Below are 11,887 nucleotides of genomic sequence, written 5' to 3'. Positions count from 1 at the left end.
ACCACTGTCCCTTTAAGGGTTAAAGCGACAGAGAGGCGTTCCTAGAGGGGAAGAATCCTCTTCTTCCGCTTCCGGTCTGTCTTGGTCTTCTCCCAGACGGCTTCCTTCTGTCTCCATAACAACGCCCCTTGGAAACAGGACAGGGCCAAAGGAATTGGTCCTTGCCTTTGAACTCATTGGGAGTCTCTTGACCTTGGACCCTCTTCCGTTTCCTTTACTTCCTTCCTTTCTGAGACTGCCTGATCAGTCCCAATTAAACACTCCAATGTTGGCAACGTGATCCTGACTTGATAGGCATCAGCTCTTTCATCTTGTGTTTTGTTTTGGTTTGTCTGTAGGCCCTGTCCATGTTGTTGGTCCTCCTCTTGAGGAGAAGATCTGGCAGAAGAGCAAAGGGTTGCTCCATCCTCTTTGGAGGCCCCTGAGAGGCACAGAACAAAGATGGAAAGGCAAGAATCACCTGCCTCCCAGTTACAAACATTGCCTTCTTCTATCATGACAGAGAAACTTTGGGAGAAGCCTTGGAAGAAGGGCCTGGAAAGCAGTCTGCTCCATTCAGACTTTCAGCGCCAGTGCTTCCGACGTTTCCGCTATGAGGAGGCCGATGGGCCAAGAGAGGTTTGCAGCCGCCTCCACTCTCTCTGCCGCCAGTGGCTGAAGCCCAAGCAACACACCAAGGCGGAGATGCTGGACCTGGTGATCCTGGAGCAGTTCCTGAGCATCCTGCCCCCAGAGATGGGGAGCTGGGTCCGAGAGTGTGGGGCAGAGACCTCTTCCCAGGCGGTGGCCCTGGCGGAAGGCTTCCTCCTGAGTCAGGCCCAAGAGGAGAGGAAGCCGGAGATGCCCCAGGTGAGGCAGACTCACCTTAGTAATTCCAAGAATATGTGAGAGGAAGCCACAGGGAGGAGGGAGCAAGCTTGTTTTCTGTTTCCCTGGAGATTAGGACGCGGAACAATGGCTTCAAACTACAAGAGAGGAGATTCCATCTGAACATCAGGAAGAACTTCCTGACTGTGAGAGCCGTTCAGCAGTGGAACTCTCTGCCCCGGAGTGTGGTGGAGGCTCATTCTTTGGAAGCTTTTAAACAGAGGCTGGATGGCCATCTGTCAGGGGTGATTTGAATGCAATATTCCTGCTTCTTGGCAGAATGGGGTTGGACTGGATGGCCCATGAGGTCTCTTCCAACTCTTTGATTCTATGATTCTAAGAAGCCAAAAACAATTGTGTTGAAGGTTAATTTGAACTTCTAACAGACTTCTCTATTTGTTATGGATCTCATCCAGCTATAAAAGAGGCACGAGTAAAGAAGGATTAAAATGACTTTAACCTGCATTAATGGAAGGATAGTTTCCAAGAGAGGGGAAGTAATCACTCCAGTGAGTCCAGGCCTCATTTTAAAGAAGGATATAATAATAATAATAATAATAATAATAATAATAATAATAACTTTATTTATACCCCGCTCCATCTCCCCCAGGGAGACTCGGTGCAGCTTACATGAGGCCACACCCATCGATACAATACAAGCAATATAACACAAAACACAGTAAAATGAGCAAAGTACATAAAATGCAAAATCAAAATAATATACAACAAAACAATATAAAATCAAACATTAAAAACACAGGGAATTTCACTAGGCAGGGCCAGATGCATGGATAAAATTATATATATATAAAATAAAAACACTGGGGGATAGGACGGTGTGACTTATAAAGAGGAGGCTCCAAGAATGAGTAAGGATTTAATTGCACAACCCATAAAATAAATGAGTCTAAGGACGTTTTGTGCAAATTGTGGTCAGGGAGAATCTTACATTCAATCACTGAAGGCACATTGGAATAACCAGCTTTTCAAATTCTTCCTAAAAATTGCCAGTGTGGGGGGCTTGTCTAATGTCTCTGTGGAGCCGGGGGGGGGGGGGGGGAGCACCACAGAGAAGGCCCTCTCGTCCACGCAAGTCGCACCTACGATGCAGGCAAGAGCGAAAGAAAGGCCCCTCCAGAGGATCAAAGGGATCGTGTGGGTTCGTAGATGGAAATATAAACTAGGCATAGGCCAACTTTGGCCCTCCCTCCAAGTGTATTGTCGAAGGCTTTCATGGCCGGAATCACTCAGTTCTTGTGGGTTTTTTCGTGCTATATGGCCATGTTCCAGAGACATTTCTCCTGACGTTTCGCCTGCATCTATGGCAAAAAACCCACAATAACCTCCCTCCAAGTGTTTTGGACTTCAACTCCCACAATTCCCAGCAGTTTCAATTTCATAGAACATTAACAGGGACAATAATAATGCAGAGAGCAAATCATATAAGGAAAGGGTGAAGGACTCAGATGTGTCACCTTGGTAAAGAGTAGGCTGAGAGTGCCATCTCCATCTCCAGCTTGGTTGGTGGGAATGAGAGAGCAAGCCTTACTTCTCGGTGGCAAATGCCCCTTGACTCTGGAACTCCTTTTTTCCTCCCAGGGAGGCCAAAATGGCCCTCTCCTTGCTGTCCTTCCAGTAGCAAGTTAAATGCTTTCTGTTCAGGCAGGCATTTTTACTTTGAATATTATTTATTGATTTTAATTAATTTTAAAAATACCAATTATATTTAATTCTGTTTTAACATTTATATATTTTTAGGTTCTTGTGGGTTTTTTCGGGCTATATGGCCATGTTCTAGAGGCATTTCTCCTGACGTTTCGCCTGCATCTATGGCAAGCATCCTCAGAGGTGAGGTCACCTCTGAGGATGCTTGCCATAGATGCAGGCAAAACGTCAGGAGAAATGCCTCTAGAACATGGCCTTATAGCCCGAAAAAACCCACAAGAACCTAGTGATTCCAGCCATGAAAGCCTTCAACTATATATTTTTAGTTTTAAAATTGTACTCGAATGCATTTAATGCAAACCACTTTGAGTCTCCTTGTGGAGAGAAAAAGTGGAATATACATAAACATAACAACAACAACTTAACAACTGCAGTGGACTGTATTTCAGAGGAAGGAAGTGGCAAAACCAACTCTAGAGTGTTCTTTGCCTAAGAAGCCAAATGAAATCCATAGGGTTGAGATACATCAACGGGGATTTGAAGGTACATATGTACACCACCTTCCTAAATAATGAGTCTCGGGATTCCAGAGGCCCCAGTCAGGGTGATTAAAGTGGAATCGTAGCCATTTAACTGTGTAGTATGAAAACACTTCTAAAAAAACTAAATGTGCTTCATGAATAAATTGTAAGTGCCGAGAGCGTAACAAAGAATACTCAGGAGACTTATTACTAATTGGCAGTCAGTTCCTGTTTTAGATTATAAAGATAGTCATTCCATCAATAGCAAGTGGTGATACTTGTTATCATTAATTATAAGCCAAAGGCTATGTTATTAATTATTCAAATGTTGCATTCCATCATTCTACTCCCAATTGACTTAGCTGATGGTTTGTTGACCGAAATAAAGGCTACTGACTGACTGAAAACTAAATGTAAAAATGCTTGTGGATTTTGAAGATTAAGAAAAATATAGCAATAGCAAAATAGTATAACAAGGTTAATTTATTTATTTATCATGTCAGGAGCAAACCAAAACATTGCATTGCTTTAAAAACAAACAAACAAAACACAAAGTTTGCAGACTTGGTATTCTATTAAATGTCCTTTGACCAGTAGCTGGCCACTTGGAGTGCCTCTGGTGTTGCTGCAAGAAGGTCCTCCATGGTGCATGTGGCAGGGCTCAGGTTGCATTGCAGTAGGTGGCCTGTGGTTTGCTCTTCTTCACACTCGCAAGTCGTGGACTCCACTTTGTGGCCCCATTTCTTAAAGTTGGCCCTGCATCTTGTGGTGCCAGAGTGCAGTCTGTTCAGCGCCTTCCAAGTCACCCAGTCTTCTGTGTGCCCAGGAGGGAGTCTCTCATTTGGTATCAGCCATTGATTGAGGTTCTGGGTTTGAGGCTGCCACTTCTGGACTCTCGCTTGCTGAGGTGTTCCAGCGAGTGTCTCTGTAGATCTTAGAAAACTATTTCTTGATTTAAGTCGTTGGCGTGCTGGCTGATACCCAAACAGTGGATCGACTGGAAATGTCACTGCCTTGGTCCTTTCACTATTGGTTGCTACTCCCTGGAGGATGTCATGTGGTGCAATACTGGCTAAACAGTGTAATTTCTCCAGTGGTGTAGGGTGCAAACACCCTGTGATAATGCCGCATGTCTCATCAAGAGCTACATCCACTGTTTTAGCGTGGTGAGATGTGTTCCACACTGGGCATGCATTCTCAACAGCAGAATAGCATAGTGTGAGGGCTAGCGCATTAACAAGGTGAATGAAGATAAGTTAGTGGTATGGCAAGTTAAGACATTAGTGGAGTATTTTAAATGCATGCTTTCAATGCGGGAATTCCATTTTTACTTTTTTAATGTTACAGTTACTGTATTTACATGGGGAGGGGTAGGGGGAGTTAGTTTTAAAAAGTAAATTGGTGATATATGACATATTACTATCTCTGCAAATTTTATAGTGATACATATATTGCTCAGTAAAATAATAAATATCCTATTATATCAAATTTTAAATAAACAAGAAAGCACTTGTTACTTGTCCAAGACCTACAGCTGAGCAGAATGCCCTAAAGCCAGAATTCTCCCACCAAAACCAATGTATAGAGTGAACAAAATCAGAATTGGCTCCACAGCTACAGTCTGAGCATTCGGGAACTTGTCAGCAAAATCCATCTTTTCTAATCTTGCTTTTTTGTCAACTTTGCTTCTTGTTTAGGTGCAGGAATCTTTTGCTTATGAGAACAACAATATGGAGAAGTCTCTTTCGGACACCATTTGTGTTGTCGTGGTTGGAGATGGAGAATTCATCCCAGTTGGTAAGGTATTGGGGGAAAAGGGATCCTTCCTCTGGAATGGTCCTGAAATGTCTGAGCTGTGTGTCTTCCAGCCCTGTGGGAGCGTATATGTCCTAAGCAGCCATTTGAAACCTGATGTGTGTAAGGAGAAAAGACCAAGGAAATGCTTGTTTTTATAACTTGGTGTCCATTTCAGACATGTCCATTCTATCCTCTTCACACACCATTTACTTCCCTCAATGAAAGAGTTCACTCAGCATTCTTTGCCCATTTAGCATTTTTAGCCCTCTATAGAACTCCTCAATTTGTGTGTTTTGGGATTGTAGAGAGAACACCAAATATAGACGTTTCCACCAATTTTAAAATGGGTTCTCTATACTGTTGAGAAGATGGGCTGATTCTAGAGAGAATATCAAAGTGACTCCCTTAGAAACTGCTCCTGGAAAAAGAGAATAAAAGGACCTTGCAAATATGTTCTGAACAGAGTTTGTATGAATCTGTGTCCAGCAATACTTGGATATAACTGCAAGTAACAAATCACAGCAGAAAGAAGGCAGTGATGGCAGGGAGGGGACTTTATGAGGGAGGAAATGGGGTTTAGCTTTAGAGTAATAGAATCAAAGAGTTGGAAGAGACCTCTTGGGCCATCCAGTCCAACCCCATTCTGCCAAGAAGCAGGAATATTGCATTCAAAGCACCCCTGACAGATGGCTATCCAGCCTCTGTTTAAAAGCTTCCAAAGAAGGAGCCTCCACCACACTCTGGGGCAGAGAGTTCCACTGCTGAACAGCTCTCACAGTCAGGAAGTTCTTCCTCATGTTCAGATGGAGCTTTGATCAGTTGAGGCGATTGACAATAATTAAATGAGTCAATTGGAAGTAGATGGATGGATGTTAGAATCATAGAATCCTAGAGTTGGAAGAGATCTGGTGGGCCATCCAGTCCAACCCCATTCTGCCAATTAGCATGAAAATTGCATTCAAAGCACCCTTGACAGATGGCCATCCAGCCTCTGCTTAAAAGCCTCCAAAAATGAGCCTCCACCGCACTCCGGGGCAGAGAAAGAGTTCCACTGCTGAACAGCTCTCACCATTAGGAAGTTTGTCCTAATGTTCAGGTGGAATCTCCTTTCCTGTAGTTTGCTCCATTGTGTCCTAGTCTCCAGGGCAACTTGAAGTTTGAAGTTTGAAGCAGAAAACCTGAGATCAGATTCTGTGATACAGGGCCTGCCTGGAAGAGCCCTAAGCTGCTTCCATAGAATTCAATTCTTGCTGCTGTGGTCATGTACAGGAAGATTCTTTCCTGATGTTTCAGTATATGCTTGTATAGTAGTCCCAATAAATTATTTCTTTCACAGTTACAAACTGTAACTTGTTACATTATTAATTATTCTGCATGGTCTAAGAAAGTTCAACTGCCATTATAATCTACTAAAACTGACTTTAGCCAACATCTTTAACCCTGAATTATAGGGTAGGTCATGCTTCACAGCATGACCTTAAAGACTTAGGAACCAAACCCAGCTTGCCCTCGTTTAATCCTTGTACCATTTTATACTCTGTTTTATTATGTTATTGTCGCAATTTTATTGTATTACCATGTTGTTGTTTAGCATTTTTACCTGGTGTTATGATCTGTTTTTGTATGTATTTTATACTATTTTGCCCTATTGTAATTGCTTGGGCTTGGCCCCATGTTAGCTGCCCCGAATCCCTTTGGAGAGATGGTGGCGGGGTACAAATAAAGCTATTATTTGAAACACAACAAGATGAGTCCACAGCAGACACTCCGCTGGCTGTTGAATTGGATCACACGCTGGACACTTCCCAAGTGTCTAGGACTGTGTGATGTATTGGCGAATAATGTGTGCAGATCCCAGTAAGGTGGCCTTCTGCAGCTGGCAGATGGGAATTTTGTCAGCGCTGATTGTGTTTAAGTGCAGGCCAAGGTCTTTAGGCACTGCACCCAGTGTGCCAGTCACCACTGGGACCACCTTTACTGGTTTGTGCCAGAGTCTTTGTGTTGTTGTTGTTGTTGTTGTTGTTATTATTATTATTATTATTATTATTATTATTATAAGAGGATCATGAAGCAAGGGAGTGACAGGCTTTCAAGGCTAAGAACTGTGGGGTCAGCTTGGAACGGAGCCTGGTCTCACCCTCCCCACTGTGTTTCATCTCTTTCTTAGGCAATGAAACATGGCCAAATGGTAGTAGCACATCTTTTCACGATTCCTTACTAAGAAGATACTCCGAGAGACCGGATCAGGTAGGCAGCATGGTCCCTGAAAGGAGACTGAATGAACACATTCTGTGAGTATCACCCGGCCTAACTGAATCCCCTTCTTTTTCTTTCCTTCCATCCAAGATGCTAACAATTAAAACTTCTTAGGAGAGGTCAATTACAAATAGTCTGGTTTTCCTTTCCAACTGGGGTTGTATTTCCTCCTTGCAGATAACCTTTTTTGTCTTTAGGTGACCTTTGAAGATGTGGATGTGGATTTTACAGAGGAGGAGTGGGCCCTCTTGGATCCTGGCCAAAGAGCCTTGTACCAGCAAGTCAAGGAGGAGAACTTGGAGATCGTGTCCTTTCTCGGTAAACGTATTTTATTTACAAATGTTAATCATTCGTTGTTTCAAGTCTTTGCTTTTGCTTTGTTGTAATTGTTGGGCTTGACCTCATGTTAGCCATCCCTAGTCCCCTTGGGGAGATGGAGGTGGGCTATAAATAAAGTTATTATTATTATTATTATTATTATTTTCCTCTGAAGCCACAGAAAATAATCTCATTCTTTTTCCACATGGAGGTCAGTCCAAGAAGAGAGTTGGCAGATGGGTAGAGTTGCCATATTATTTGAATTCTAGGCAAACTATTTGCCATCAAAACATATGAATATTTCCTCAACCTTTTGTTGGGAACCCCTGGGTCAGCAACAAGGACACCTCAGCAGAGGCTAGAAATGGAAATGCAGATAGTTTGGGATGATACAAATCAGACATTTGTTATTGTTATGTCACTGCAACAAGGACATCCCAATCGAGCAAGCATGCAGCACCTTTCCGGTCTCAACCTGCATCAAGATTCAGCATTAGCTGCAATGTACAGATTTTAATACCTTGCTGAAGCCAAAGCTCACATACTGCTCAGAATAATGCCCTAATTAATCATGCCTGTTTTGCCTGTTGTTCTGACATAGCAAATATCTCCCATAATTTTATAAGAGGAATAAAGGTCATCCATCTGGACTAGGATATCCTCCAGCATTTCAAGGCTGTACCACCTTGGTCAGTTTTTAACCTTGAAGGATAAACAACCTGTTCTCTTAAAGGAGAACATAATCTCTTTAGAGCTTTTTTAGGTGGGGGGGGGGGGCATAGAAAGAAAAGGAGCAATGGATAAGGAATGTGTACACCACCTGGCTTGCTTTCACGAGATAACAGTAGTCTTCTGTTGTGTTTCCCCTACACATGATGCAATGAAATTAAGTTTCCTTAACTTCATGGTATCAGGAAAATGAGGGGTTTTTAGCTTTCTAATGCCAGAAGTAAGAGGATTTCTGAGAGACTAGGGTAGGATGCAGCCCCTTGGGATCTTTTCTCAGCTCCTTCTCTCTCTCACCGTCTTATCCTTCCTTCCCTCTTTCCTTCCTTCTTTCCTCCATCTTTCTCCTTCCCTTCCACCCATTTGTCCTTCCTTCCTTCCTTCCTTCCTTCCTTCCTTCTTTCCCTTTTGTCTTTCCTTCCATCCATCCTTCCCTTCCACCCTTTCATCCTTCCCTCCCTTTTGTCTTTCTTTTCTCCTTCCCTCCCTTCCTTCCCTCCATCTTACTTCTTCCATCCTTCCCTTCCACCTTTTCATCCCCCCTTCCTTCCTTCCTTCCTTCCTTCCTTCCTTCCTTCCTTCCTTCCTTCCTTCCTTCCTTCCCCTTTGTCTTTCCTTCCTCCTTCCCTCCCTCCCCTCCATCTTTCTTCTTCCATCTTTCCCTTCCACCTTTTCATCCTTCCTTCTTTGCCTCTTTCCTCCCTCTCTCCCTTTTTCTCCTTCCTTCCTTCCCTTTTGTCTTTCCTTCCTCCTTCCCTCCCTCCCTCCATCTTTCTTCTTCTATCCTTCCCTTCCACCTTTTCATCCTTCTTTCCTTGCCTCTTTCCTCCTTCTCTCTTTCTTTCTCCTTCCTTCCTTTTGTCTTTCCTTCCTTCTCTCTTTCCCTTAATCTTCCCTTCCCTTCACCCTTCCTGGCATCCTTCTCTTCCTCTTTCTTTCTTCCTTCTCTTTTTCCTTCCTCTTTCCCTTTTTTCCTTCAATCCTTCCCTTCCGCCATTTCATCCTTCCTTCCTTACCTTTTGCCTTTTCTTCCTTCCCTCTTTCCTCCCTCCTCCCGTCTCTCCCTCTTTCTCATCCTTCCCTTCCTCCTTTTTGTCCTTCCTTCCTCCTTCCCTCCCTTCCTTCCATCACAGGGCAGCCAGTCCTCCTAGCAGGGAGGGCTAGCATGCAGCCTCAAGTTTGGCCATTCCTGGACTAGGGATAAGCAGTTATATTTTCCCCAGTCCTGGTTTAAATATGATTTATTTTGAGACTTCTATCTTGGTATAAGACAGAACAGATGTTTTCTTTAATTAACAAGCAGTGTGGGAAAGGGCTAACTTGACTAAATGCATATTGCAATTTGTATGTTTTTCAACCAGGCAAGGATAACCTTAATATAACATTTTCTTTTAATTCCATGGTCATACTTCTCAAACTATGTAAACAGAGGCAACACCATTTAAATCTTTGGAATATGGAAAGAATTTCAGTTGGAAGGAACAGCTCACCTGTCATCCAGCAATTCACAGACCGGATAAACCATTTAAATGTTTGGAGTGTGGAAAGAGCTATTGTCACAAGAGACATCTTATTCGTCATCGATCAATTCACACAGGGCAGAAACCATTTATATGCTTCGAGTGTGGAAAAATCTTCAGTCAGAAATCACACCTTGTTGTTCATCAAGCAACACACACAGGAGAGAGACCATTTATATGCTTCGAGTGTGGAAAGAGCTTCAGTCAGAAGTCGAACCTTGTTGTTCATCAGGCGACTCACACAGGAGAGAAACCCTTTAAATGTTCGGAATGTGGAAAGAGCTTCTGCCAAAAGATACACCTTGTTCGCCATCAATACACTCACACAGGGGAGAAACCATTTATGTGTTCCGAGTGTGGAAAGAGCTTTAGTTGGAAGGCATATCTCATTCTTCACCAGACAACTCACACAGGAGAGAAACCATTTCTGTGCTTGGAGTGTGGAAAGCGTTTCAGTCAGAAGTCACACCTTATTTTCCACCAGGGAACTCACACAGGAGAGAAACCCTTCAAATGCTCAGAGTGTGGAAAGACATTCAGTCGGAAGACATCCCTCGTTCTTCATCAGTCGACTCATAATGGAGAGAAACCTTTAATATGCTCAGAGTGTGGAAAGAACTTCAGTCAAAAGGCAGAACTTGTTCGTCATCAGGCAACTCACCTAAGGGAGAAACCATTTATATGCTCAGCGTGTGGAAAGAGCTTCAGTCAGAAGTCACACCTTGTTTTTCACCAGGAAACTCACACAGGGGATAAACCATTTAAATGTTCTGAGTGTGGAAAGTGCTTCCGACGGAAATCACATCTTGTTATTCATCAGGGAATTCACACAGGAGAGAAACCATTTAAGTGCTCAGAATGTGGAAAGAGTTTTGGTCAGAAGGCACACCTTGTTCGACATCAGGCAACTCACACAGGAGAGAAACCATTTATATGCCTGGAGTGTGGAAAGAGTTTCAGTCAGAAGAGAAACCTTATTAATCATCAAATGTGTCACACAGTGGTGCAAGTAAAACTGGAGGAAGACGAGTTCCCTTTTTTTACAACAGAGATTCAGAAAGGTCCTGAATCATTGTCACAGAGCCACTGAGTTCAAAATATTGACTAAAAAAATTAATAACCTGATGTCTCTCTTTGAAAGTATACATGTCTGTATTTAAAAATGACAATCTGTATTTCTGCTTCCCGAAATACAAGGTTTTTACAAAGCCAAAATGTTCTGCTGTCTTGTTGTCTAGGATCGTTGGAATGCTACAGTTGAAAATTAATTTGAGAATTTTAATTCTTTCAAGTGGGGAAATGAGTTCATTCCAATGTAGTAACACTAATAATAGGTTCTTGTGGGTTTTTTCGGGCTATAGAGCCATGTTCTAGAGGCATTTCTCCTGACGTTTGGCCTGCATCTATGGCAAGCATCCTCACTACCTCTGAGGATGCTTGCCATAGATGCAGGCCAAACGTCAGGAGAAATGCCTCTAGAACATGGTCCTATAGCCCGAAAAAACCCACAAGAACCTAGTGATTCCAGCCATGAAAGCCTTCGACAATACATTGAACATTAATAATTGTTGCAGAGCAAGCGGATCTTAGCCACATCCCAAGCACAAAACACACAGACAAGAGTAAAAATGATCAGAAAAATCTTTACTCTTTAATAGCAGAGATGAAACACAAACTGGCAATGTTGCATATAAAAACAAACAGTGCAAGAAACTTACATAGTCTTTGTAAGTAACACAAAATAAGGCATCTTCATCTACAGTCAAATGAGAAAGCAAAACATAAACCTTGAGCAAACAGCTATTCCACCATAGCCTCCTTTAGAGCAGCATGACGGCTTCTCTCCAACCTGCTCCTCAGAGCAGAGCCTTTGAGCATAGATCTCCTCAGAGAAAAAGCTCTCCAGAACTGTATTCTAAAAACCCATACAGTTATACCCAGTTGGGTGTGTGGTTCTGGAAGGGCCTCATGCCATCTGTCACACTCAACACGGACTAAAAAGCATTTTGAAGGTTCAAAAAGGTCTCCGTGGCCTCCATGGGCCCCTGCAGGGCTGCCAGGCCAACCCAGGGGATCTGCAAGGGATTATACTATTAAGTATTACTAGTGTTGACACTATTATCAATCTTATTCTGTGCATTTGGCCCACCCACCGTGCTTTTATTTTTTAATTCATCACGTTAGTTTGCATCTCTTTATTTCATTTTGTTATTTGAT

The 11,887-nt window shown here is 42.8% G+C and overlaps 1 protein-coding gene across 1 annotated transcript; it reads left to right on the top strand.

Moving 5' to 3' along the window:
- Positions 1-37: 37 nt before the first annotated feature.
- LOC132766017 (zinc finger protein 436-like) lies at positions 38-10,885 on the top strand. Its single transcript, XM_067465295.1, has 5 exons — positions 38-849; positions 4,751-4,850; positions 7,018-7,097; positions 7,304-7,424; positions 9,580-10,885. Exons 1-5 carry the CDS (start codon positions 442-444, stop codon positions 10,758-10,760), a joined length of 1,890 nt encoding a protein of 629 aa, XP_067321396.1. The 5' UTR covers positions 38-441; the 3' UTR covers positions 10,761-10,885.
- The last annotated feature ends 1,002 nt before the right edge of the window (positions 10,886-11,887 follow it).

The sequence above is a fragment of the Anolis sagrei genome, chromosome 2, assembly GCF_037176765.1.
Source record: "Anolis sagrei isolate rAnoSag1 chromosome 2, rAnoSag1.mat, whole genome shotgun sequence".
In the NCBI taxonomy this organism is placed as follows: Eukaryota; Metazoa; Chordata; class Lepidosauria; order Squamata; family Dactyloidae; genus Anolis; species Anolis sagrei.
This window is presented reverse-complemented; position numbering and strand designations above follow the sequence as displayed.

Bases quoted from the DNA above. Each gene is read 5' to 3' on its own strand.
- LOC132766017 (XM_067465295.1), top strand. From the start codon at position 442: ATGGAAAGGCAAGAATCACCTGCCTCCCAGTTACAAACATTGCCTTCT. The intron at 850-4,750 runs GTGAGGCAGACT...CTTCTTGTTTAG, and splicing joins GGAAGCCGGAGATGCCCCAG to GTGCAGGAATCTTTTGCTTA. The intron at 7,425-9,579 runs GTAAACGTATTT...CTATGTAAACAG, and splicing joins GGAGATCGTGTCCTTTCTCG to AGGCAACACCATTTAAATCT.